The sequence below is a fragment of the Phallusia mammillata genome, chromosome 7 (assembly GCF_965637545.1).
Source record: "Phallusia mammillata chromosome 7, kaPhaMamm4.hap1.1, whole genome shotgun sequence".
In the NCBI taxonomy this organism is placed as follows: Eukaryota; Metazoa; Chordata; class Ascidiacea; order Phlebobranchia; family Ascidiidae; genus Phallusia; species Phallusia mammillata.
Window position 1 is genome coordinate 6760698 of NC_137258.1, and position 27118 is coordinate 6787815.

Genomic DNA, 27118 nt, shown 5'->3' on the forward strand with positions numbered 1-27118 from the left:
GATTTTTATACTAAAAACAGAACTCCTTATGAAGCAAACCCCACAATGTCGTAATTTTCGCCCCTGCTCGCACAAGGCATGAATTAACTCGTCAGTGTAACTTAAGGCTTTCGTTACTTAGCATTTACCCTACATTTTGCTTCACTGCACTTCAATTTAGCATTTGGAATCTCAAGGACTTCTTTACCACCAGAGAAGGATTAAGTCATGTAAAGACCCAAAGCGCCTAAAAGTCAATTCAATCAGAATACCCTATATACCACAGCGAAATCCCTGTGCGCTTCATGACATGTAAGGTAAAGAAAGATCCAAACTCCTGGCTGAAATGTATTATTACATATTTTACCTAATAAAATTCAATCGTGTACAGCTTGTAGCCTGCAGCTTTTATTTATTAAAGGAAATTAACTTGCTATGTGTTATGATTTGCTAAAGGTTGCTATTTGCGGGCCACGTGCTGTGGTCCCGATTCTATGGTAGAGATGAGTGGTAAGGGTAACGAAAAAGGGAAGTCACATCGACCCGCACAAGGAATGGATTTTTTCATTGAACTGGTAACAAGGTCATTACAAAGCTTTTTTAAATTAAATGCAGAACAAAAATAAATTGAGAAACATGCAGAGAATGCAGCGAAACTTTAACTTCGCGAGAAAGCCAAAGAAGTTGTCAAAAACTCGGATAAGGTAAGTCGCAGTGTCGTACCAAACGTTTTTCGGTCATTGTAAAACATTCATAGAGACAATTTACGCATAATTAAACCAGGTACGATTAACATTCAGATAATAACTGCGATATATTGCAGCAAAACAGTAGTTTTTTTTTATAAATTATGCTGTACCCTTGACGCATTAAAGGCAAAATTGTGTTTTACTTTGGCAAATAATTGACTGTGAGTAAAACGTGATTGCTTTCAGCTAAATCATTGTGTTTTGTTTCTAGCATTCGAATTCTTACTTCAATTTGCTACCTGATGGCAATTTTTGCACCTACACTTATACTGCTTGTTTATTATTCTTGGTTTTGGCCAACCAATAATAATTAGACGCATTGATTGGCAATCAGTTGATCGATCGATTTTGCATCTTCGACGTATTTGTTTTGCCACAATACATTTAACCAATTCACTCAGTTTTCTACAGTTTGTTATTATACAAGGGAGAAAAAAATCAGTGTTAAATCACCATCAACTAATACATTTTTCTGTTTTCAGTAAAATAGCATAGCGGAGTTGCAATATATGCGATTTGACAGGTTAGTCTTAAATATACCAATTTAACAAGCAATTTGTGACGGCAGGATACAGATTCTCCAATATAGTAAATATGCAGTATCTTTGTACAGGCCGCGGACCACAAACGACCCTTTGTTTGGTTCTGTCCATTCCGTAACCTAATTGGGTATAACCGAAAAAAATGATTACATACATGATGCATGGACTCAAGCTTTTACCTTAAACAAGCAGGGATTTTGCCCTTAAACAAGCAACGCAAAAAGATAAGCGGCTATGGCACAAAAGATGAGGCAACTCATGTATTACATTTCATACGCATTATGATGAAAACAGAGCTGGTGTTCGTAGATTATTGCGCCATACAGTTGAACTATAGCACAGTGTTACCAATGTGGTGATTTTCCCGCCAATTGTGCTGGTTATGAGTTATGACATTCAGTTGCGGGTTGATGTCACTGCTCACTAATTGCTTTTTTTGCGCGGGCTTTATTTATATACATGCGTCGGAGGCTTAAGGCGATTGTGCACGCAAAAATCAAGCAAATAAGATCAAATAAAAGTTTTGTAAATAAATGCCCTGTTTTCATAGATAGTCTTAACGAAAACTCTTGCCATCTCTTAAAAGAATGCGTTTCAGTGATTGTTTTTGAAAATAAATGCTATTAATATGACGCAAAGTTAAGCCTTTTGACCCGACCCTCCATTTTCTGCTTCTCATGTGGCCGAATCAAAAAAAATTCCCAACCAGGTGTAGCTTGTTGCCCGAACAGCGGAAACAAAAGGTAACGCAGTGCAAGATTTTATTCATTTGCTTCGTTAGCATCTGTGTTGGAAACAATGTGCTTTGCTCGTTCAGCAACGTGAGGCACAGCGCCAGGTTTGCTATGTGTTCGCAGATTCTGAGTCCTGAAATGAACGAGAAAATATTTTTTTTATCTATTTGTTAACTACGCCAGTATACGGCCGCAGAAGATCGAAGCAAATAAAATTGGGTCGAATTACAGAATATGGTTATAATTTTTAAATCCATTTATTTGCGCTGCATTATTATACAATACAACTTGTATTTCAGCGGTCACCAAATTTCAATGGTGAGAAATTTGGACTTTACATAAACTACAATTCGATGTACTTACTTCTTCCTTTGTGCTTCTTTCATCGTACGTTTTTCCTTCAACGTGTTGTATATTGACTTCGGAACGTGTCTAAAACGAATACCAGTAGAGTTTTATTGCGCGAACCATTAAAACTGTGTGCACTGGCAATCGTAGACATTGACTGCTGCATAACGTTCGGAACCCACACAAAGAGTTAGGCACAAACTTGTCATTACTGAGCTATGAGCAAGAGTGCTATGGAATTTTTACATGATCATTTGGAACGATCTTTCAAGTAAAAAAACATACGTTTTATACAGTCAGACTGAAATTTACTGGTTATGAAGTTAAGGTACAATTAAACTAGAAGGGTGGCTTAGCACATTTTGTTGTTGCATTTACACTATAACCTATTTTAAAACATTAATATATTTCCTATGCTTATTTTGTATTGGGTCACATATTAGCCATCGTCATTTATAACCTTAGTCGTTTCTGCAGGCAAAAACTCATGGGTCCCCACACATGCAAAGTTGAAAATAATGCAATTCAAGAGATAACCATGAGAAAGTCGGGTGTTGTAAGGTAAAACACAGTGATCGGCACCGGGCTTAAATAATAATACTATGTAGAATACAAACTATAAAATTAGATTCACCCCAGATATTGTTTTGAAGTATGTCCTATACAACTGGTTGCCCTTGTAACACTATTGCGCCAAAGAAATCTTTCGTTTGTGGTGCCCAGTAACATACAAATACGTTTTACACTTTAGGGGCTTGTGGGGTAAATGTTAGGACTACAGGGTTGAACACAACAATCGACACCTATAAATGGCATACTATACAGGAAATCCAAATTTCAGCCAATCCTGACACTGTTTCAAAATGCACCCATTTTAGGGGGCTAGCGGGGTAATTACTAGGGTTATCAACAAAAACAAAGTGGGATGCACATCTACATGAATATATCTACCATCTGTGTAAATTTCAGCCAAATCCATCAAACATTTGATGGAAAAACAAGTCGGACAAACTTTGGGTAAAAACACCCATTTTAGGGGGCTAGCAGGGTAAATACTGGGGTTATCAACAAAAACAAAGTGGGATGCACATCTACATAACTATAACTATATCTACCATCTGTGTAAATTTCATCCAAATCCATCAAACATTTGATTGAAAAACGAGTCGGACAAACTTCTGGGGAAAAATACCCATTTTAGGGGGCTAGCGGGGTAAATACTGGGGTTATTAACAAAAACAAAGTGGGATGCACATCTACATAAGTATATCTACCATCTGTGTAAATTTCAGCCAAATCCATCAAACATTTGATGGAAAAACGAGTCGGACAAACTTTGGGAAGAAAAAAAAAGAAAGAAAAAAAAGAAAAAACAAACAAACAATTTGAGTAAAATCAATATGTGTCCCCTTTCAGGGAAGGGGACCCATAATTAATTATATGCTTCAAGATTCCCTCCATGATTATCGTATCAGTTTACATTCTTTCACATACATACTGGATAATAATCGTAAAAGTTTTTTTAGGGTTTTAAAGGGAGTTATCGCTCACCTGTGTCTTGAAATTCGTTTTATTTGAGGATGGTATGCAAACTTTTCACGCAATTTTAGGTTGTAACGAGCGGCAGTTTGTTCTCTTGGGGTTAACTGCAATGGAAAAATAACCAAACTCCTGTGCCCTGATGTTACTGTTTTTACCAGTGATAAAGTAGGGCACTAAAGCGTGCTTAGTACTTACTGTGCCCAGTTTTTCTGAAGCCCTTGCCTTCCATATTCGAACATTGGTTTCATCAGAGCCTGACAAAAGATATCTGAACAAACAAAAGTCAAAACATTTAGTCAAAAAACAATCGGGACAATTGTCAAACTAGATCGATCAACTGCACCTATTATCGGAAGACCACTTTACACAAAATACTCTTTGCATTCTCTTTGTGTGGTACACATCACGACTTCTACTTCTGTTGCTAGGGAATATTCGGATTGACCTTAAAGAATGATCATGCAAGATTTCTTAAAGACAATTTTTTTAATTGACTTAGTAGCAATTTTAACCTGTCATAACTCCCAGAAACAAATTCCTTTCCAGTGGGAGCATAATCTACATCAAGCACTGCATCAGCATGATCGGTGTGAACATTCATTGCAAAGTTAAGATTCCGCATGTCAAACGTGTACAAACTGCACAGAACATTGTTATATTGACCACAGAAAAAGTGTTGTACAGTAAATGGGTATTCAAGTTTTAACTTACTTGTGGTCTTCATTTGCAGCAGTGAAAACAAATGCCTCCATTGGATTCCACGCAACAACATTACTTTTCATTTTTAATACCACTTTGTTTAGGGGAACAGCTGCTCTTATATCGTACAGCACTATACTCCTTAAAAGTGAAAAAAAAATCGCTTGATAGTCCATAATGCATAACATATGAATATAATTTTGTGCAAAAAGGCAGTCTTTTAGCCATACATCATATACCTGTCAGAAATAGTGCTAATGCATAGGTTTGCTTCTACAGGGTTAAATCTGACACTGTTTACAGAGTCTGTGCCCCATCTGTAACTGCGAACAGGTTCTGATCTTTCATCATTCCATATATCCACTGTCTGTCCACAGGTGGCAAATGTTGCTTCACTCCAGTGGTGATCAACACCAGTGTAAAGGGACTAAGTAACACAACAGACAATCATAAAAAATACTTTTTTGAAATATAACTTGATATTGGCAAAGAAACAAAGTACATGGACTTCACTGGAAAAAAAAAGAGAGTGAAATCAAGATGCGTCCCCTTCGGGGATTATTGCAGAATAAAAAAATTGTACACTCTTGTAATATTTTAAGAAGAAAAAATCTCTTATCGGTCAAATGTTTTAATTAAACATTGAAAAATGTCAATAAGCAAAAAATGGGCACATTTTTACAAACTAAAATTGCGTACTTTGCATCTGGTAAACTAACAAACCTTTGCAACAATAGTGTTGATTGGTTTGTCTCTATCTTCACTTAAAGCATCAGTTGTCCAATATTTAATTGTTTTGTCATCACCCACTGACACAACAACCCTGCCATCATGTGAACAACTAAGACCTCTCACAAATCCTGTGTGGGCTTGTACAGCTCGGATACAGTGGCGATTGGTTAAATTCCATTGCCTCAACTAAATACAAAGCATTGATAAAGTAGGGTTCCTCTATTTCTCAACTTTTTCATTTCTCGAGAAACAATAAAAATTCGAGATTCTCGAGAATCTCGAAATATTTATTTAGGCCGATTTTCTAACAAAAACAAACAAAAAAATTCCAATTGAATTCGCTTCCCAGTAGCGATCGTGAGTAGTAATTCGCTGGCAAACCAGTAAAAAACAAACCGACTGTATAGATCTAAAGCAACCAAGCGCAACTACTGCCTGGGAAAGGTGAAAGTTTAGTGGCAATGCACGTTAAAGATTGCTGTTTCGGGAGCAAAATAAGAAAGTAATGTGTCCAGTGCGCTCTTGGGGCGAGTTGAAACAAAAAATACACATAATAAGAGGTGTCACATTTACTTTTTGTTTAAGGTATGTGACATAATTTTTCTCGAGAATTTTTTAGTTATTTCTCGAAAATCGAGACCCAATTTTTTAGAGATTTCTCGACGAGAATTTCTCGAGAAGGAACTCTAGTTTAAAGCAATGTAAACACTGCTTTTTTCACAGGGTCAAGATTTTGACTTTTTCACACAAGTTTACATGCTTAAGTTTAAATATTCATAATAGAACGACAGTACTAAAACAATAGCTCTGAGACATACCATAAAAGAAAAGTATAATAGAACATCATTACTACAACAAAAGCTATGAGATATACCTCGCCATCACATGATCCAGAAAATAAAGAATTTAGCTTTTGTTTTGATTTGCACATACAACATACTCCATCTCTGTGACCATCTAAGGATGCAATAAATGGTTTCGCAAAAACTCTGTCTAGTTTGACTGCATTCAAGGCACGAGTATATTCTCTTGGTGCTTCAAATGGATGAAGGGCTGGATCGTAATTTCTAAAAACTGAAAAAAATATTATGCATCTTGATGTACATGTATTCATAACAGGCATCAGCCATTGAGTGTTCATGCCGACAAGCGATCATGACACTCTCATGCAATAGACCTGGCGTACTATAATTATGCATCTTGTTTACAAAGAGTTTACTCTGTTAATACAAAAGTTGTAAAGACGGCACTAACGCAAAGCATGGGACCAATTTTCATGAATTATAATTCTAAGAAATGACATTGACTTATTAAACACAAATACCTCTGTGAATGTCCCTCTTTGTTTCACGTACATAGTCATCAGGGTTTCTGGACAAAACTTTCACCTTCATATTTACTGTTTGTGAAGTATTCCGGTACCTGATTCTTAACCAAACAAGACAATGCGGCAAAAAATACGCACGTGCATTCACTGTAAACACATATGTCACGGTTCGGTGACTCTTGTCGGAAAATAGGAAACCGACGCATATTAGACGGAAAGAATAGAGTCAACTAAACTAAAGGGCCAACCAAAAGACAGCAGAAACACAGGTGTAGGAGCATATGTGGTTTGATTATATCTGATTCCAGTTAAAGCTTCCTAGTCAAACGTTTAATTATGTCGAAAATGTACTCTTTGTAGTCTCATTTCTCAACCTTTTACCGCATTTCCGTAGTTCCTTTTCAGAAACATCCAGTTTTCCTGTATTTGTTGTATTCACAATCAGTCTGCTTCGCTGTGCATTGAAACAAATAATGTTTTCAAGAGGAATTGTCTTCAGAAATGCAAATTGCGGGTCTATCAATCGCTTTGGTCTGTTCCTAGCTGCAAGTACCAACACAACGCTTGCTAAGTTTGTTCCTATAAACGGCAGAGCACAATACAAAAATAATATTTTGACTTGGAAGTCTCCAACCCTTGTTTCGAAACAGACCGTTTTTAAAACACCACAACAGTATGACCATCAACGTTTCGGAAAGCTTTTATACGTCGGAAAAGATAGTCTCAAGCTGCAGCGTGAGCATTAATTTTCTAAGTCAAAAGTAAAAATGATTTATCCATTTTGTTGTAACTGTTTTATTAACAGGATTACTGGGAGTTTTTTATTCCATGAGTTTTGGAATGGGAGTCATGTCACTATATATGCTATCCACTTTGGCAGACTCAACACTAACTGTAAGGACCATACTTTTGAGTCAACCACAGTTTAAACTCATTGTTTACTTTTAGGTTGTTGTGTTTGGAGCAAATGTTTTTATGTTTGCGGTTGCAAATCCGTATGGACTTTACCAATTTGGTAAGCGATATGTCAGTAAGCTGTATCACAATGCCAAGACGGATATGTACACTGTTGAATTATTATCACCATTCGTTGTATCAAACAGAAAGTATGTTTTGCTATTTGATTTTGTTTGTACTTATTTTGTAATGTACTTGTTTGTACTGTACAGGATACAGTATTCACCCAAGGACTGCACCATGCCTAAGGGGCCAACTATGTTTACCTCATATTATGTAAAAAAGCATCCACTATTTGTAAATTCAGATCTTATGAATTACAAAGACTACAGCGAGATGTTAAGGTATAAAACTTAAAATGGGGTATTTCATATTTACAAATTTTTTATGCGATACTTGTTTTTACAGTATGAATATGTGATGTTTTTCTCAAGATAGTCACAAAATTATTTCATTGCAGATATGCGGGTGACTTAGACTATGAAAATCCTGACCGGCAACAACAGTACGATGACGTGGTTTCTGATGCTATAAAAAAGAAACAATCCAAATCTGATAGTGATACAACATAACATTAACCAAACTGTTAAAAATTATGTTGTGCTGTAAACGTTTTGCTTTGTCACGGTCAAATACAACTTTTTTCTGTTCCACTTAATATGTTGAATCCCCCCAAAAAACTGCTATGAACATCCTGTCTGACATCTTATAACATACACCAAACAATTGTTTATTAACAAGTGGAATTTATTACAGTTGCCACACTGTGTGGTCAATTTAGTTGGATCAGGAAGTTATGATCCTGTTCAGGCAAGGTAAAAGAAAGAAAAATGCTAAGGAATAAATAAAATCCTGGTTGGCCTTTGGGTACAATTCTCCTACATGCAAGTTGCCTTACGTATGTAAAAAGCGAAGCACAGCAAATGAACATGTAAAAAATCATTAAATAATTTTACTAAATGACAGATTTCAACGTGCAGTGGTTGTTTTTGAATTTACAATAAAACATTATATGTACACCAGTATGACTGGCCTATGATTGCCACAAAGTTTTATTCAATTACATTCTAACTGGGCCCCCTGGCATCATCATATATTGCTGTCCTCCATTCATTCCTCCTCCATATTGACTTGATTGGTTACCAAAACCATTGGATTGTCCATAACCCGCTTTTGCGCCTCCACCATAGGAGTTATTTCTATTGAATGACCCACCTCCACGGCCACCTCTAGATCCGCCATAACCATTGCCTTTGTAACCACCATAACTCTTCTTTCCAAAACTTCTCATTTGGGACATTTCTATCAGTCTTGGATTGATGTGTTGCTTGGCTTCTCTCAAAATCTCAATCAAATCCCTTGCTTGCTTCATGTTTCCTTCAGTAAAAAAGGTGTAAGCCGTTCCAGTCTGTTCTGCACGGGCTGTTCGACCAATGCGATGAACATAGTCCTCGACCTGGTTTGGAAAATCATAGTTGATGACAAATTTTACATCACTGACATCCAAACCACGGGAAGCAACATCAGTGGCAACTAGAATTGGTGATTTGCCTGTACGGAATTCATTCAAAACCCAATCACGCTCTGGTTGTGATTTGTCTCCATGAATGCACATGGCAGGCCACCCATCACGTCTCATATTTCTGGTCAGCTGATCACACTTTCTTTTGGTTTCAGTGAAAATAATGGTTTTGTTGGCATCTTCACCCATTATTTCCTCCATTAAACGCATCAGTTTTTCACCCTTTTCATCCTCTGTGCAGACATCAATGATTTGCAGGATGTTGTGATTGGCAGAAATCTGAAGTGAACCCACTTGCACATGAACATTGTTGGTAAGGAAGTCTTCTGCAAGCTTGCGAACTTCTTTAGGCCAGGTTGCACTCCACATAAGTGTTTGCCTGTCTGGCCTAATTTGATTGATGATTTTGCGAATTTGTGGTTCGAAACCCATATCAAGCATTCTATCAGCTTCATCAAGAACCAGATATGTGCATCGTTTTAGATTCATTTTTCTGGCTTCAAGAAAATCAATCAGTCTTCCAGGGGTTGCAATAACAATTTCACAGCCTCTTTCTAAATCACGGAGTTGGGGGCCTTTTGATGCTCCACCATACACACAAGTGTTTCTTATGTGACATAGGTTTCCAAATTCATTGGCAACGGCTTGTACCTGCTGTGCTAATTCACGAGTGGGACAAAGCACAAGTGCTATTGGACCATCCCCTCTTTCCAAATAGGGCTGTGCATTAATATGAATGAGGGCAGGTAAAATAAATGCAAGGGTTTTGCCTGAACCGGTCTGTGCGATCCCAACAATATCTTGTCCCGACAAAGCATGAGGCCACCCAATAGCCTGAATTGTAGTTGGCTCCTTGAAACCACTGGCCAAAAGGCGATTTTGTATGTAGTCAGGAAAGCCAGGCTCTTGGAACGCTAGAACAGGGTTCTTTAAATTATTGCCATGCATTGTCACTCCTTTTTCAGCATAGTACTGTTGAACAATATGTGGTGGGCGATTTAAAACTTCTCGATGTTCCTGATAAAAATCTTTTTGGAATGGTGTAAGCTTCTCATTTTCCCATCTAGGTGCTTTTAATGATCCCCCAGGGCTATCATATTTTGAACCTCCTTTGTCAGATCCAAATCGACCACCACCTCCGCGGCCACCGCCATACGAGCTTCCACCATAGCTGCCTCTGCCATAACCACCACTGTCACGGTACCCACCACCTCTGCTGTAGCCTCTGTCATCACCACGGTCTCTTCCATAACCAGGCATTGTTGTTAATTAGCAATAAAACTTATAAAATAGAAAGTGGGATATTGGGCAAGCTTGTTTAGTCCCAAAACTGTAATGAATGAAATAATATATTGAATGTTTATAATATTTAACTCTTAAAAACTTTTACTTTAAATAGTGTTTTTTCCTGTAACTTATTTATCAACAGAAAATTAAGTTATTCTTCATTAACACCTGAAAACTTCCCAAAAATGCTAGAAAGTAACACGACTTACAGTTTTCAGGTTTTATGGCATAAGTCCTCCATCTGTGTGACCCGGTGGCGTTGTCCCAGGTCCTTCAGATGAAAGATGACTATTTTACGTTATCCAGATCTGATCCTTGAGGAAGCCCACCAGCCAACGCCCTTTCCACAGTTTGTTGGTTGATAAGCTTCGCTGTCAAAAACCTGGAACGATGTTCATGTAGCACAGATCGTCTTTCAACAAAGACCTGTGACCAAACTGACATCACCATGTTCTCGATTTTCAACGAGAGACAGATATTGTTCCAGGTTCCAACCAGATCGTGGCATAAAATGAAACAAAACTATTGAAACACCAAACCGCTCAGCTAGAGCAAACTGCTTCGTTACGCAACCGTCCAGTAATGGCGGATTCTTTGTCCAATAACGCGTGTTACCAGACATCACGTGACCCATTGGGCTAGCGTCATTGCACAAGCGGAAGTGACGCAAATGAATAGGTGTGGGGAGAAAAAGTAGTAAACACAAAGAAACCATTTAAATAATTTTTCCTACCGGTTTATAACACGGCAATACAACTTTGAAGGAATTAATTTGAAATATTAAGTAACGAATTCAAACCGAAATGGGTCATTTGGCATACAAAACGACCTGGATATTTTTTTCTGTAATGTCTTGCATTGACTTACCGTTTCATAAAGTTCCTCTTTCTTATTATTTATTACATAAAAATACTACGGTAGGAATATTTAAATTTCGAGAACAGCATTCGAAGGTAAAAAAAATAAACTGCCAAAAAACATTTACATGGCAGGTAGGGTACCCAAACGGCGGGTAATTCCCCTAGTACCGCGGGATTTTTATTTGTTTTGAAGTAATTTTGTCAATATTGTAAGGCTTTGTTATTATCATGTATGATGCTCTTTTGTAGATGGCTAAGTCTAATTTAAGAATATTGTACACAATTTGACTCTTTTGTGAGGCTTGTTGATACAACATAATCCTTGCAATGGATTCCACAGGAGAAATATTAAACAGCATTGTAAACGATTACGAAAATATTTTGAGGTGGGTTTTGCTTTAACTGTTTATTTACGTCTGTACATGTTAACGCTGTGAAGATGTAAGAATTACCTTGCAGTTATGCTTGGGACCACACATGTTTGTTGCTTTCAAGAACTTCTCATAACGCTTGTTTTCAGCTTACCAAATCATCAACTTCACGAAAAAGTAACCAAAATTCGCAGAAACTTACTGCAAATTGTTAAAGAGCATTTGACAGATACAAAAAAGATTGCAAATGAGCTACTAAAGGTGAAGCAGCATTCATCTCAGGTCTGTTTCATTTTTTGTTGTTTTTAAATGGTATGTTGAACACAGCTGTAGCATGTTTATCTCTCATTTACCAATTGTGTCGTACACTTTTTGCACTCTATAACAGCTGCAGAGCTATTTCCGCCCTGGTGATTGTTTGTGGTGCTGTGTCGCTTTGTTTTCTTCAACCAAGCAAAATAAACTTATATCAACTCAATGCACAGTTTAAAAATATATTTTGTTTAGACTCAAATGGTGATTAGCTTCATAAACCATTTGATCAGCCATTTTCCCCATCCTGTGTTTGTTCCATCAACCGCTGAGTGCAATTTTCTCAGTGATCAAATGAAGAAAACCAGACTAAAGGAGTATACTGGTAAACACTGATAGTTTTACTTTTTTATGTGGCGAATAATAGTGATTTACTTTTAGATTTTATATTCCACTTAACCATCACATTGATTACATTACTTGCTTCTGCAAATGTGTCTGTGATTCATGGAGAGGTTGAAAATCTTTTTTCAATACTGCTTCAGTTGATCAAAATCAAAAACATCTCATTATATCAACTGATGCTTTCCAACTTTGCAAGTCTTGTAATTGGTAAGACACAAAATATTATTTTTATTTTATTTTCTGATGAAACAATGTGCATCATAGAACTTGGTGAAATTCAAATGAAAAACTTTGATGCTGATGAGGATCTGGAGTTAATTGAGTCAGTTACTCTGCACAGTTTCAATGTAGGTGCAAATAAGAGCAATGTGGCAACTTTGGTGGTCTCCACATATGAATCACTTGAGATGTTAGAGTTAGCTGCAACAAAACTTGTACAGGTAAGTTTGTACTTTATTTCTGCTTGAAGTGATATTCAAACAGAGTAGATAATGATTTTTGTACATTTTTTTAATCTCTTGTATCTTTCAGTCTTTGATGTATGATATCTCCCAGTTTTTACCAGACAAGCTTTGTAAACTGACCGCTGCATTTCTGCATCAACTTGAATATGGTCTTTTGCCGCTAAAATCACACACTGTAGATCTTATTTCGCACATGATTCAGCAAGAAATTATTGTTTGTGAGGTAAGTAACTACATTCCAACATATTTTACAAAACTCAATTGGTCTATTGTCAAACTACTTTTATCTACAGGAGTACCAAAACTTTATTCCTATAATTGCTTCTTTGTTTGACCATGTCCGGATTGGTTTACCATGTGAATTGTTCAAGGATGCTGGGTTTCAAGATGATGAAATCGACAACTATAACACAGCAGTAAACCGATTTTTCTGCTCAACATTTGATGCTGCTAGCACAAATGAACACAAGTTTACATTGAGGCAAATTTCAACCCTATGCCGATATCTTTCACTCTCTTTATCTGATTCCCAAACCTGCATTACTATCAATAATGCTGAAACTGTATTTTCCTTAGTTGAGTTTGTTCTTGCTTATGTCTGTAACCACTTAGCTTCTTCTTCAAATGTGGTACCTTCGCTTGCTCTAAAATATTGTGATACAATTTCCTGCTGGGTTTTAAGACAAGATCTCAGTTCATTCACAAAAAATGAAATCAAAAGAAAGCATCACTATTGTATTGTCAATTGCCTTATTATGACAATGCTTCAAGCCAAGTCGGTTCCTGATGTTGAAGATATGGACACTGAACCTGCACCATCCTTATCACTGAAACGACATCATCAACCAAAGACTGTATCAGCAAGCTCATCAGATACTGATTTTTTGACTTCTTTTAGTTCAGGATGCCAAGGCCTACTGACTCAATGTGTTAACTACAGCAAAGAATGGCGGTCTAAAAGTCTTGATATAAATTTGATTAAACTATCCAAGTTGTCAGCACAACTCCATGCAGCTTTTCAAGGATTTCTTTGCTCATATGCCCAGTACTCAACTATGCACAGTAAAGCTCAAAATGACAACATATCACAAATAGTCCACAGCATGAAATTTCCAGCGGTGTTTCAAAAACTCACTGAATTGTTTTTTGCAGTAGTCTATGATGGTAAAGCCAAAGTAAGGAGCAGTAAGCTCTTTGTTGAAGTATATGAAGTACTAATTGACTTGGCTTTGCTCTTTTTGTGCTGGATGACATGCCCTGTTTCAACCAAAGACATGCAAAGTATACCAGAGTACTGTCTTTGTATATTCTCTGTGCTCTGGGCAGAAGATCATGATCTATTGGATTTGAAACTTCCCACAGGACTCACTAGGTCATCCACAATATCACTGTGCCAGGTTTTAAGAGATAATGGATTGTCTTTGAATTCTCCAAACAATAGTCATGGAACTGTGTTTAAATGTCTGAGAGGCATATGTATGTTTAACTCAAGTTTGTCATTCTCTTGGAGGTGTTTCATTTTGATGAAATGGGGATTAAACAACACTGATGTATCTGTTTGTTCAGAATCTCTAAGCAATCTTTCTTACTTCTGTACTGGTTTATCCACACATTACCCAGTGGTCAATAACCTGGGTACTTTTATTAAGGCTCTTAATGTGATGAGTTGTAACACACAAATTATTGTTGCACTATCAAAGCTTATCGCACCATTGGCAACAGTACTGCATGGTGGTTACTGTGTGCAAGTATCTAATGAAAGGATTAGACCCAAACAAAATACTGTAGCTGAATTGCAGTGTGGTGAGTTTTTGTGCCTGCATATCACATCTGAAAGTCATTCTGTCAATGGCCTTAATACTCAGAGTATGAAGTTGTTTGGTTGCATTGAGAAGTTTATCAATTCATTTATTAATAAACATGGGACACAGTTGGATGAAATAGACTTGATCAACAAAAATCTAATCTCAAACCTTCCAGTACTGCTAAACAAGCGAGAAAAGCAGCAGAACAATGCTGTAACATTGAGTTTGCTTAAAAGATGGTTTCTCTGTGTGGAAAACGCTGCTGATGTGGACCCTGATTTGTTACTCCTTTTTCTGGACCCAGATGACTGTGAATGGACAGAAAAGATAGCTGAACATCTGAAAAGTTTTTTTGGGTAGGAAGCACGTCTTTATTTAGATGTATTAGATTAAATGAGAAAAATATTTTTTTAGGTCTGCTATGTCTGAGAAGTGTGTAAAAATGCAGTGCAACATGGCAAGGTTATGTGGCTGCGTTGTTGCCAAATATGCAAATTCAAGTTCGCAACCTATTTTCTTGTCATCCTTACTTCACTTGTGTCAACTTAGTTGCAATAACTCAGCCAAGGCAAGCTCAACTGCACATGTTGAAATTGAAAGGCTTGCTAAAATGGAGACAAATGTTTTGTTTATGCACAGGTAAGCATCAACCAAGCAGTATTAGTGCACATACAAACCTACTTTACATTTGCATTTCTTTTGCAGGAAGTTTATCTGCCAGCAAATTATTGAAACAATGGTTTACTCAAGGATTAAAAGTCGTTCAACCTTTGACATTTTGGAGGACTTTGCGCAGTTGTTTGACATGAGATTGAAAAATTTTGTTGATAACAACCTTTCCTTCTTGTTGTCGCCAGTTATAATAACTTCATGCAATGTTGATCCAGAAGCCAAAGAGGAAATCCTCACAGTGGTAATTATATTGGTTTTAGTGATATGTCTGTATTAAATTGCATATTAAATTTCCAACTATATGTGTCATCATATTATGAGGCATTTAATCTTTATTTTCTGCTTCTAGCTTGCACAGAGCACAGAAATGCCAAAAGCTGACATGATTATGCAAAACTTTAAGTCTGTGTTTTGTCATGCTGTCATGAAAAAGGCTGACTTGGATAAACTCTTCTCTTTCCTAGAGAAGGAAACACGAATAAAAAAGGATTCCATGATTTTGTAAACCAAGTTCTTACATTGTTTTTATATAAATCAAAAAATTTGATTCTCTTCATTTTGCTGCTTTAGGTTAAATTATGGAAGCCTTGTTCAGCACTTGGTGGCGCATGTGAGCACCAATGTTGATCAAGTTTGTGCAGCACTGCACATGATTCATCAAATCAAATCACCAAGTGGTCAAAAAACATCTACATCAGAACTCTTAAAACCCCACCTACTAAGTGTACTAACATTTTTTAATGGTCAACTAAGACTGTCTAGCTTGTCTTTGAATGAAAAACAACAGGTAATTTGGCAGACTAGGACTTTTTTAAGGTGAAATCATTTTTTAAATTTGGTAAAATAGACCCAAAATTGGTGAAATAAAACAGTTCAGATTGTATGCCCTTTCAGATATGTGAGAGCATTGTCTGTCTTCTGAAACTAATGGACAAAAATGATGTAGTATCAGTGTGTGGAAAAATTGTCAACACCCTCTGTTTGGCACAACACAGTCTTATTGACAGGTGAGCAATTATGCAGGAGTTATGGAAAAAAATCTGACATAATGTATTTTATTCAGTGATGGTGCTTCTGTATGCTGCCGAGCTTGGGACACTTTAGTTCGGTGTGTGGAACCTGCAAACCTTGGAGGCATACTCAGTCAAGTTGTGGCTATGGTTCTGCCTTTTCTTGATTCCCACCCTGAAAAGGTTGATAAGATGAAGGCTAATGTTATTATCTTGTTAAGCCTCAGTTTTAGATAAAAAAAAAAACACTTTAGTGTGGTGTGCATATTGTTATGTGTTTACCATTTTTGGATACATACATTGAAAGTTTTTGTAACATTTTTGTAGCCCTGAAGTGCTAGAACATATATCCTTAAGCTTAGTTGTCACTTTTGTCTGGTCAAACCTATAGACCAATATTGGAGTTTGTTGTCTGTAGGTTGCTGCCACAATCAAATATTTAGTGATTGAAAAATCAAGCAGCACCAAGAATCATTTTGAAGAGTTGCATTTCCTTCCAGACCATGAGGCTTTAACCAAAATACGCAAGTTTATTGATGAAACAGTGAAAAAGCTTTTTCCACAACATAGCTTTATCGCAAACCTGAAACAGGTGACTTGCTAAGCAACACCCCTGCTATTACATCGTAGTTATGTTTCAAAACTTGGTTTTTGTCACTAATATACCTGTACATTTCAGGCTTTGAAACAAGTGTCGCATGAAAACAATGCTGTTCGTGTTTTTGCCCTACAACGCATACGCCTCGTGTTGCAAGAAAACCAGATAGCTGTTCAGCGCCACCATCTGGTTGGGTCTGGACCGTCTGATCTTGTGCGTCACCTTGTGTCGACCCTGCTCTCGTGCTGCCGAGATTCTAACGCACAAGTGCGACTGTTGGCGCTGAAAAATCTTGGCGAGATTGGCGCGGTGGCTCCGGACAGGTAAAACAACGAGATGTTTGAATATTGTTTGTTCTTGGGGGTCTGTTATATTTGGCCCTTTTTAAGTTTAGTAATGTGCACCTTACTTGTAGTCTTAAAGCTAAAAAGGTAAACTCTAACAACAAAAATCTAGCCAATAAATGAGTTATTAGGTATCATCAGCTCAGCTATTGACAAAAGAGATAGGGTGTATTGGCTAGTATAGCTATCTAACGGCACTCCAGTTTGTGGGGAGTAACAGGCAAAAATGCCATAGCCCGACCAATTCTGTTCGATGCCACAACTGGGCATAAACCACAAATAAAAATTGGTTCGCAATGGCTAAGCAACTGATTGGTAACCAAAGTAAGACAAACTCTGACAAGTTGTTATTTCTTCTGTATCCAGACTGTCCTTGACTACAGAGTCGAAGGGCCAGTCGTCCAGCTGCAACCACTTTTTATTTGACGACCAAGATTTTGCGTACGACCTTCTAACGTCTGTAGTTCAGGCCTTTCTTGCCGCTAAACCAAAGCATCAGGATATATCGGCTTTCGCAGTACAGGAGTTGCTGAAGGTCTACGACTGCCATGACGGAAGCAAGGACTCGAAAGGTAAGCTAAGAGATTGCTGCCATTTACATTTATTTTATAATATGGCTTTCAGGTCGCCAACTATGGAGAAGATTCCCGGAAACTGTTCAAGCCGTGTTGGAGCCCCATTTGTCTTCAAGGTAAGATACCATCCCAACAATCATGTATTTTCGTTTTTCAGGCGTGCGGTACAAGTTTGCATTGACAAAGCTACTTGCTTCTATTAGGTACATGTTAAAGCTCTCGGAGATCAATCTTTCCTCTCTGAAGAAGCCTATTTTACATCGTAAGCAAAATATGGGATTTCAAGAGTGGATTGGAACAATGTGTGCTGTGCTCATGCAGATGGTAAAACAACCTTTATACCAGTGATCCTTTTTTGTATGTGAAATATTCAAAACTTCGGACCGTTGATGCGAATAGTAATAGGATAGCAACAAAGTTGGATCATATTGTATAAATTAACCTTTTGGTTATCTTTGGTGCGTACTTGTTGTATCACCATTGCGCATTGTTTGAGAACCACTACTTTGACTTGTCACATATATAGTTGCTAGAGGCTCTATTGGTGGGACCAAGTTCATAAATCAGCAACTGTGTTTCAGGCTACGACTGGTCCTGAAGATTCGTCCAAGGTGGGTCGTGTGGCACAAGCCTGCGCGGCAGTGGTGCGGAACGACATCAACGTGGCTCTATTCCTTCTTCCCCACCTAGTAATGGAAGTCCTGAGAAAGAATTGCGACCACACAAATTTCATTATCGAGGAGGTCAACTATTATTTTTTAAGAGGGTTTTTGAGAATGAGGCGTTTAATACTTCTGTGCTTTTAGGTTATGGCGGTGCTAGACAGCACAGAACAGATGAAAGATACAAGAGAATCGACATCTACAGCTTCTACTCCATCTATGCAAGGGAATTCAAGCAATAAAGTACCTTAGCTTAAAATATGGCTGTAATGCCTATACTTGGTTTCAACCTGATTACCTTTATATTTCAGCTACCAGCGTTACGTGGCTCTCCTTTGTCCCAGCTGAGCGCACAGTCTGTGTTCACCGTCCTGGATCACGTGACCCAATGGCAGCGGCAACCAGCGCCAACTAGTGGTGGAAGTTTGGCGAAAACTTGTCATGCGAGGTTTGTGTGTGTGGACCTGCGTGTTTATGGCCATGATTAACAATGCTGTTTTGTGGTGTAGAGAACAAGAGATAGCAAAGAACTTTCTGGCGCGTGTCCCGCAAAAGAGCTTGGCTCTCGCTTCACTCCGCTGTCGAGCCCATTCCAGAGCTCTCCTGCATTTTGAAACCTACCTCAGGTAAAAAGACAGGAAGCACGAATAAATCGTTTTGACACTTTTTTGGGGTCTGTTTCCAATGCCGTTACACATACGACAGCGGTATAAACGAGTATTGCTCGTCTACCAGTGTTTATGATAAAACTGCTGGAAATGCAACATTAGTTTGTACATTACGCCTGGAAGCAACAGCTTTTTATGCGACATCGGGATTCAACTATAATCACCCTTATACTTTAAGTATTGTGGTATTGTATACCCGTTAAATGGTTAGTGGAGTTCGGTTTGTATTTAAACAGACAATCTTGTGATGGAAAATGTGACTCTGAGGCCGCATCTTTCCTCCAACGAATGTTTGTGGAAATGGATGAAACGGACGGGGTAGCTGGGTTGGTAGCGGTCAGGGGGGTAGAACCGACCCCTGAAACACAACTTAAACTGCTGCAAAGTACTGGCGCCCTTCAGGTATATAAATTTCTCATATCCATTGTTTGTATTAATATGTTATGGAATTAATTTTATTTTGTAGGATGCGGTTGCATGCTACGAGCGCATTATCAGCAGCAAACCTGACGACTTGACTCATCACAAGGGTTTCGTGAAATGTCTAATCGATCTCGGTCAGTCAACTACAGCTTTAAGTGTCATCGTTGGAATGCTCAATGCTCATCAAGACTGGGAGGTAAACGAAAACATATAAAATTGATTTTGATGTGTATCTACTGTTAGGTTTTTTTCAGACATCAGTAATATAACCACTGCGTTTGATACATTTTTGTTCTGTCATACTTAATGTTTTTCTCCAATGATGCACAGAAGTTTTGGTTGGCTGAAACATTTGGGTCGAATATGTCGTTTTGCTGATGTTTCGGTTTTTGGCCGAATTTTTTCAAAAGTTTTGGCTGAAACCGAACTTTTTGAGTGTATGAAATTAAAGCCTAAGCTTTCAATACGCCAGTTTGAAACTTCGTAAAATAAATAATTGTGGTATAGGAATCACGAGGCACGTTGTCTGCAAAATATTAGATGTTTTGTTCAGCTTGTGTATCGTAAGAATTGTTTTGAAGTGTCATTAAAGGCTTTACATGCTTTAACAACACCAGGTTCAGTTGAAAATAAGGCCAAATTGTGGGTTCGGTCTTAACCTTTTGAGGCGGGTTTAGTGCATACCTAGTTTTCACCAACAATTGTCTTTAATACTTGTATTCTGTCCAAGGCCGAACTGAAACCTTTACACATCGAGGCTTGTTGGAGACTAGGACAATGGGATCTTCTTGAAGAGAAAACGGAGGCGGTTACCATGACGACGCATACCGATTGGAGCGTTGCCGTAGGACGAACTCTGCTTGCTATTAAAAGCAAACAGTGGGGAAACTGTCAACAACTGCTCGACGTAAGCTGTTTTATCGCCAAATTGATAACCTTCATTTACTTGACGAATGCGTTTGTTTAGAATTTGTATTTGAGTCAAACCGAAGCATTGTCGGCGGCCAGTATGGAAAGCTGTTCTTACCAAAGAGGGTGAGTTCAAAAATGTTTGGATTCGGGTAATCCGGATCTTCGTTTAATTCGGACATAACTTGAGATACAAATACAAATGTTATCAAGCTCGAACTAATCGACATCGGTTAATCTGGATCTAGGCCTGATCCGAAAATTATTTTTGTTCATTTTGAACATATGTTACATCTGGAGCAGGTAACGTCAAAAAATTGAAATTATTTTTTATTGTTTAGTTACGACTCGATTCTTCGCCTTCACACCCTCTCTGACTTAGAACGTGCCGTTTCCCACCAATCACAGAATGACACAAACACGATTGATGATGTCATGTCGTTGTGGCAACTGCGTCTGCGAATGGTCCAACCATCATTTCGAGCACGAGAACCAATGTTGTCACTGCAGCGAGTTCTCTTACCGCTTTTAACGGAAGATATGTAAGTGACAACATTGTTTCTGTTGTTTCCATTCCTCATGTCATACTAATCACGCTAATTTCCTGTAACACACTTCTTTGACTTGATGTATTAGACCCATGACTTTACGCAATCGTTTATTCACTTCTCCTTAAATTCGTAAGTCTTGTCTGTGTATTTTGTTAGTAAACTTGGCAACAAAATGTTTTTTTTCTAACTTCAGCAGTGACGAACAGACCGACGCCAAACGCCATCTTGGAAAATTGTGGCTGCAAAGCGCGAAATTATCCCGAAAATCTGGTCATCTACAAACAGCTTACAGTGCCCTGCTGTCAGCACAACAATTCGCACTGCCACAATACTGCATTGAACACGCTAAATGGCTCTGGCAAAAGGTACACATATGATGCAAAAAAAGAAGCGCTTTTTTAAAGCAGATGTAGAGCGATGATAAAACAAAAAGACTTTGCTTGACAATGTATCCCCAAAATCTTTTTTTTTTAACTTATTTTTTTATTATTATTATTTTTTGCTTAGCAATTCTCAATCTCTCAATGTCTCAATGAAAATCTCTCAATGATCTCAATGCGCGACTTCTACCCGTTATCGAAGAATTTTCTCTCTTAAAAAAAAAGAGACTACATAAGAGATGCTTAACTATACAAAAATCATTTAAAATTTGGTCTTTTATCATCCTTACAGGTTTTATTCCTAGAGCTAGACTGTCTATTTATTAACTATGTGTACAAATTAAAGTAAATTCCTCCTCCAAAGTTTCAAAATTTCACCCTTGTGAGAAATATTTCCCTGGTTGGGAACCACTGCCTTAGATGCTTCAAACTTGATTGTCTTGTAAGCTTTAAGGTGTGCGTCGATATTTTAGGGCGAAAGCCACCAGGCCCTGCTCTCGCTGCAGCGAGGAGTGAGCGAACATTTTGCAAGTGCGACTTCCAGCGACGAGGAACGGACGACTCGGGCGAAAGCAATGTTACTTGTCGCAAAACTTATGGAGGAATCATCCAGCTTTGACAGCAACACTGTGTTAAAGCAATACAAGGAGGCAAGTCTTGGCAAATGGTGGTGCAAAATTTAAATAAGACAGTATTCTGTTCTGTATAACCAACCGAGTAGAATTTCTGTTTGTATTTGACACAGCATGTTCATTATAAAGTTTGAAATTTTATTTTTGATCCTTATGTATTGTAGGTTGTATCTTTTATGGGCGACTGGGAAGATTCACATTTTTATTGTGCAAAGTACTACGACAAACTAATGACTGCCTTGCTCGGGGAAAACAGAGCATCAGGAAAAGCCCAGTGAGTAGTTGGACTACTATGTAATAGTTCAACACTACTATAACGATGTGCAAATGATATGTCCCAGTATCGACGATCGCTTGCAAAAACTGGTTCGGAAAGTTATTAGGCAAACATTTAGAATCGAAATCAGTCAACAAAGAGTTTATAAAGTAACTTTTTTTGTACCATCGTCAGTATCAAAAATCTACAAGGGTAAAGTAAAGAAGAGCATCGTCTAAAAACAGAGTAAACAATTGGGGGGTGAAACCAACAAACCACACTGCCCAGCTTTTTGGTCAACAATATTGTTTCATTACAATAGTTTTTTGCTGTTTTTGTTGTACTTAAAATGTGTGTTGCGAACCACAGTATATCCTGCATATTGCCAATTTGTTTGTTTTCAGTCACTTGTACTACATCATGTACCACTATGGACGATCGTTGTGTTATGGAACTTCTCACATTTACGAATCTCTCACTAAACTTCTCACTGTGTGGTTCGATTATGGGGCAAACGCTGCAAAAATGGAAAAAGCCGGAAAACCTCAGGTCCATGAGAGAATTCAAAATTCACTAAATTATATTTTATGTTTTTTCCTAACTTTTTAACTTTTTCAGAGTCATGAAGATGTGCAACGCCTTGTTGACGTTATCGCCGATTTGCGCAAGAGGCTCCCAGCTTATATATTTCTTGTCGCTTTTTCGCAATTGACTTCAAGGATTTGTCATCAACACGAGTAAGATATACTTTTCCCAATTAGATTCGCATTTGTACCCAATTAACAAAGAACCTTTAATGAAACAGATAAGTTTGTTGATCATACACGGAAGTTTCGGCCAAAAACTACGTTTGCTTTTTTCAGGCCAACTTATCGTGAGTTGAAAGAGATTTTGGTGAAAGTTATCCAGGCCTTTCCACAACGCTCTTTGTGGTCGATGTTGGCAATCAGTAAATCGACATTCAAACAGAGGGCAGCAAGATGTCAGGAAATTTTCCAGCGGGTTTCATACAAAAGTACCGACTTGTCCAAACTTATCAGCGACTCGCTTAGGTTTGTTTCAAGTTCCAATGTTTGTTACCTTTACTCAATGGCAGTTACTGTGTTGAAACAAAAATGATATATTGTCCGGTTCCTGTTAAATTTACTGCATTAAAAGACTAGCTTGTTTAAAAAGAAATGAAATTGTTTGGTTGCTTTTGTAGACTGACTAATCAGCTCTTGGAGCTCTGCAACAAACCAGTGACTTCAGTTCAGCCATTAAGCATCAACACCCACTTCAAATCATTGAAACGAACGGTTGAAAATGATTCATTCAGCAAGGTATATAACTCATTTGGCTATATGGTTTCTAAGACTTTTTGTTGTATATATTTTTTTGTACTTAGATCATGTTGCCACTTCAGCAATTCATGACCGTTGCTCTCCCACAAACAAAGGAAAAACTCAATGAGGGATCTCAGACTGTTCACGACCCTTTTCCTGATCCTACAATACATATTGTTGGATTCAATGACGTAGTAAGAAATCAGTACAAACGCCAGTGTTTAAAAAATACTCTAACATCACAATGATCAAATATTTTTGTGGGTCTTGTAATTTTATCGCAGAAATTTTCATAGTTTTTGGGACCAAGCCACATGGTGATAAAACGCAGTGAATGTGTTTCTTTGCTCTCGTTTTAAAACTTCTGTTTCTGACAGGTTGAGATTTTGCCTTCGCTGCAGAGACCAAAGAAAATAACGATTCGAGCAAGTGACGGAAGTTCTCGAATTTTCCTCTGCAAACCCAAAGACGATTTGCGTAAAGACGCCAGACTCACCGAGTTTGCGGCGATTGTTAACAAATGCCTGAAGCGCGACCCAGAATCGGGTAGAAGACAACTTCGCATCAGAACATATGTGAGCTTATAAGTTGTATGAGTGTGTGAATCTTTTCAAGCGTTTAAACTTTAACACTATACCAGTGGTTTCCAAACGTTTTTGCTTTTTGCTAACATCCCTAAAGTCATTTATGTCTCTTTTGGTTTTCATATACTTATAAAAATTGGAAAGTAACCTTTAGATAAAGAGGTTAGTGGCCTTCTAATGACAAAAAAACAAATGTGTAAATAGATAACTACAGTTTTGAGCAAAGTAGGCCAAATTATCCCGCGATATGAACCAGTGCACTATACTTTACACTTTTTTGTACAAAACAAAAACAAATTTACCGTGTTCTCTTCATACAAACTGCAACGTCCAATTTATACCCTACTTTGCAACTAATGCCACTGTGTAACACGTGACAAACGATGCTTAGGCTGTGATTCCTCTGAATGAAGAATGTGGGTTAATCGAGTGGGTAAACGGGGTTCTCCCCTTGAGATCCATACTTCTACAACTTTACCGCCAACGCCGAACTCTCGTATCCAATCGCGAACTATTTGGCTGGGTTCAACCCAAACACGCCTCGCTACAGTTGAGTGACGCCACGTGTGTGTTACGTCACTCCACACGAATTTTTGCACGTTGCTGTGTTTTAACACTGTTTTGTACTTTTTGACGTCAAATATTTTGTAACGTCATCGATATGTTTTTGCGCCGCACAGGCGGTGGTTCCCCTCAACGAGGAATGTGGACTTATCGAGTGGGTAAGCGACATGAAGGGGTTGCGGCCGATTCTGCTTCCAATCTACAAGGCAAGAGGGCTTTACACTTCAGGAAAACAGCTAAGAGCTTGGCAGTTGCCAGTTTCTGAAACTCTAAAGTACGTTCTCTTCATATTTCTAACAAGCTAGTAGAAAGTAATTGGTGTGATTGACCTTATTGTGTGTGTTTTCTAAAATCACTTTGCTGTGGTTGCGGTTTTCACTTTTTTGTGATCTTTGTACTGTAACTTGAGTGCGAACTGCTTTTTTCTCATCACGGTGTTTTTTTGCAGAAAAAAGTTGGACGTGTACAGGAACAAGCTTCTGGCACGTCATCCTCCAGTTTTCTACGAGTGGTTTCTTTCCACATTCCCTGACCCGAGTGCTTGGTACAACTCAAAACTCGCCTATGCAAGATCAGTTGCCGTAATGTCCATGGTAAGCAGCCGAGTTTATTACCCTTAACATTAGGTTACTGGAGATGACTGTTTCCACAAAAGAGTGGAGGCTTGGAATTACGACCCAAGCTTAACCCTAGGAATCTCAGTTAATATGAGCTGTGGTGCATGGTTTGACATTGACATTTTTTCGTCGCAGGTCGGTTACATTCTCGGTCTTGGTGATAGGCATGGTGAAAACATTTTGTTCGACTCCAATAGCGGCGAGGCAATGCACGTTGACTTCAACTGCTTATTTAACAAGGTAAAAAAGCATACAAGTGTTAAACTATATTCTTAGGCACCAAAGCACAAGGTTAACGTAAGTTGCTTAAATTTCGGTATTTGTATTGTAACATCTCATCACAGGGCATGACTCTTGAAGTACCAGAAATTGTTCCCTTCCGTCTTACCCACAACATGGTCGACGCTATGGGTCCTACGAAATACGAGGGTTTCTTTCGTCGCGCGTGTGAGGTCACAATGAACGTGTTACGAGAACAGAGGGAGCCTCTTATGAGGTAACATACTTGTATATCAAGAATACTTGGAAAGTCATTACCGATCATGTCACTCTTTATGTAGAGATCATGTCCCACTCTTTATCACACAGATGTATTGTGGTTATATTGCCGTATAAATCTTGTATGCTAATACTTTGTTCATTTGTGTATGACAGTGTGCTGAAGACGTTTATTCACGATCCACTGGTGGAATGGAGTAAAAAGGGACGTGGTGGTGCAAGCTCCTTTGATGAAAACTCAGGCGAGGTGGTCAATGAAAAGGCGCTATCGCATATGAACGATATAGACAAACGATTACGCGGCATTGTGGCAAAGAGCAAAGGACTTCCTCTATCTATTGAAGGACATGTTCACTACCTAATACAGGTAACTCTTTTGTTACAAAAAGGAAATATATTTTTTGGGGACGAAAGTATTTTTAAAAGGTTTGATTTTAAACTAGTCATTATCTAGGAGCTAAATTGTTGTTGTATTCTGATACTAAACATAAGTAAAAGTTGTTTGTGTTTGCAGGAAGCAACTGACGAAGAAAAATTGTGTCAGATGTATATCGGATGGGCTCCCTTTATGTAATATTACTGGTTTTGCAAACATATGCAAGTATTTTTGCCACTGCCTTCGCAACATCGTTTGCATTTTTCATTTGGGTGCGGCCGTTTTTGTTGTTGAGCATTCTTTCTGCCATATTTTCTTTTCACACTTAATAAACACCACACAATGTTGACCGTTTGTTTTCATTAGATACCCGTGTTGGTCATTGTATTAATTACCGATTTGAATTAGGCTACGTAGCATATCGGTGTACATTGTAATAACTGCCTTCCGGCAATGGCGTTACGATAACGACGTGGCCTTTAACGTTGTTTTAACGCGTGACTAACCATGCATGCAAGCTGATGGCCAGGGTACTACAGCAGAATATTATGATATTTCTTTGTTGCAAATAAGGGCTATTGATAATTGTTCGCAGTTAGACTCAGAAAAACCTTGTAAAATGACTGTTTATTGCATGAAAATGAGTTTTCTTGCAACGTAGTTTTCTTTTGACGACATCAAGCGGCAGAAATGCACCAATCAGAGAAAGCCACACATGGTTTACGCGAAATACGAGCACGGTTTGTTATCGTTGCTTGCTCGTTAACATATCACGTCAGTGTGGTATACTCGTACCTGAAGTCAGCTAGAGAGAGCTATGTTAGGTATCGAGTGCCGTTGCGATTTGCAGACAAACAAAATTGACAGTATTTTTAGGGGTTTAAAATTTATGGCATCTT

The 27118-nt window shown here is 38.1% G+C and overlaps 4 protein-coding genes across 8 annotated transcripts; 2 read left to right on the forward strand and 2 right to left on the reverse strand.

Annotated features, from left to right (window-relative positions):
• Positions 1-1512: 1512 nt before the first annotated feature.
• On the reverse strand, positions 1513-6851 carry LOC145202744 (DDB1- and CUL4-associated factor 13-like). Of its 2 annotated transcripts, XM_080075799.1 has the most exons (11): positions 6650-6851; positions 6200-6399; positions 5317-5511; positions 4833-5020; positions 4606-4734; positions 4407-4532; positions 4238-4339; positions 4090-4162; positions 3904-3998; positions 2368-2436; positions 1513-2137 (listed from the first exon to the last, which is right to left on the reverse strand). In XM_080075799.1, exons 1-11 carry the CDS (start codon positions 6717-6719, stop codon positions 2032-2034), a joined length of 1353 nt encoding a protein of 450 aa, XP_079931925.1. In that variant the 5' UTR covers positions 6720-6851; the 3' UTR covers positions 1513-2031. The 2 variants fall into 2 exon arrangements, with proteins under 2 accessions (XP_079931925.1, XP_079931926.1); XM_080075800.1 differs by lacking the exon at positions 4238-4339 and having other exon boundaries at positions 6650-6846.
• Positions 6852-7064: 213 nt separating this feature from the next.
• On the forward strand, positions 7065-8262 carry LOC145202745 (transmembrane protein 70, mitochondrial-like). Its single transcript, XM_080075801.1, has 5 exons — positions 7065-7387; positions 7458-7546; positions 7601-7758; positions 7822-7953; positions 8070-8262. Exons 1-5 carry the CDS (start codon positions 7126-7128, stop codon positions 8179-8181), a joined length of 753 nt encoding a protein of 250 aa, XP_079931927.1. The 5' UTR covers positions 7065-7125; the 3' UTR covers positions 8182-8262.
• Positions 8263-8323: 61 nt separating this feature from the next.
• Positions 8324-10967, reverse strand: LOC145202743 (putative ATP-dependent RNA helicase DDX5). The gene is made up of 2 exons (XM_080075798.1): positions 10628-10967; positions 8324-10461 (listed from the first exon to the last, which is right to left on the reverse strand). The coding sequence occupies exon 2, from the start codon at positions 10389-10391 to the stop codon at positions 8670-8672; it is 1722 nt and encodes a 573-aa protein (XP_079931924.1). The 5' UTR covers positions 10392-10461; positions 10628-10967; the 3' UTR covers positions 8324-8669.
• Positions 10968-11480: 513 nt separating this feature from the next.
• On the forward strand, positions 11481-26568 carry LOC145202742 (serine/threonine-protein kinase atr-like). Of its 4 annotated transcripts, none has more exons than XM_080075795.1 (42): positions 11484-11664; positions 11799-11931; positions 12157-12286; positions 12343-12513; positions 12571-12746; positions 12838-12993; positions 13064-14931; positions 14990-15214; positions 15281-15488; positions 15597-15748; positions 15818-16034; positions 16142-16254; positions 16311-16440; positions 16676-16849; positions 16937-17178; positions 17566-17771; positions 17824-17890; positions 17978-18098; positions 18356-18517; positions 18581-18679; positions 18748-18884; positions 18946-19062; positions 19341-19506; positions 19571-19723; positions 20258-20434; positions 20495-20562; positions 20778-20978; positions 21181-21352; positions 21841-22017; positions 22164-22273; positions 22660-22804; positions 22874-22992; positions 23119-23307; positions 23460-23577; positions 23643-23774; positions 23958-24155; positions 24556-24713; positions 25177-25321; positions 25481-25585; positions 25690-25841; positions 26000-26210; positions 26358-26568. In XM_080075795.1, exons 1-42 carry the CDS (start codon positions 11606-11608, stop codon positions 26415-26417), a joined length of 8019 nt encoding a protein of 2672 aa, XP_079931921.1. In that variant the 5' UTR covers positions 11484-11605; the 3' UTR covers positions 26418-26568. The 4 variants fall into 4 exon arrangements, with proteins under 4 accessions (XP_079931923.1, XP_079931921.1, XP_079931920.1 ...); XM_080075794.1 differs by lacking the exon at positions 24556-24713 and adding an exon at positions 24845-25002; XM_080075796.1 differs by lacking the exon at positions 24556-24713 and adding an exon at positions 24845-25002 and having other exon boundaries at positions 21184-21352.
• The last annotated feature ends 550 nt before the right edge of the window (positions 26569-27118 follow it).

Excerpts from the sequence above, each read along its gene's own strand:
- LOC145202744 (XM_080075799.1), bottom strand. The coding sequence starts at position 6,719 with ATGAAGGTGAAAGTTTTGTCCAGAAACCCTGATGACTATGTACGTGAA. Across the intron at positions 4,163-4,237 it reads AAGTGGTCTTCCGATAATAG|ATATCTTTTGTCAGGCTCTG; the intron begins GTGCAGTTGATC and ends TTGTTTGTTCAG. Across the intron at positions 2,138-2,367 it reads AAAGAAGCACAAAGGAAGAA|GACTCAGAATCTGCGAACAC; the intron begins GTAAGTACATCG and ends CGTTCATTTCAG.
- LOC145202745 (XM_080075801.1), top strand. The coding sequence starts at position 7,126 with ATGTTTTCAAGAGGAATTGTCTTCAGAAATGCAAATTGCGGGTCTATC. Across the intron at positions 7,547-7,600 it reads TGGCAGACTCAACACTAACT|GTTGTTGTGTTTGGAGCAAA; the intron begins GTAAGGACCATA and ends GTTTACTTTTAG. Across the intron at positions 7,954-8,069 it reads GACTACAGCGAGATGTTAAG|ATATGCGGGTGACTTAGACT; the intron begins GTATAAAACTTA and ends ATTTCATTGCAG.
- LOC145202743 (XM_080075798.1), bottom strand. The coding sequence starts at position 10,391 with ATGCCTGGTTATGGAAGAGACCGTGGTGATGACAGAGGCTACAGCAGA.
- LOC145202742 (XM_080075795.1), top strand. The coding sequence starts at position 11,606 with ATGGATTCCACAGGAGAAATATTAAACAGCATTGTAAACGATTACGAA. Across the intron at positions 16,035-16,141 it reads CTTTGAATGAAAAACAACAG|ATATGTGAGAGCATTGTCTG; the intron begins GTAATTTGGCAG and ends ATGCCCTTTCAG. Across the intron at positions 19,507-19,570 it reads AAAGTACTGGCGCCCTTCAG|GATGCGGTTGCATGCTACGA; the intron begins GTATATAAATTT and ends TTTATTTTGTAG.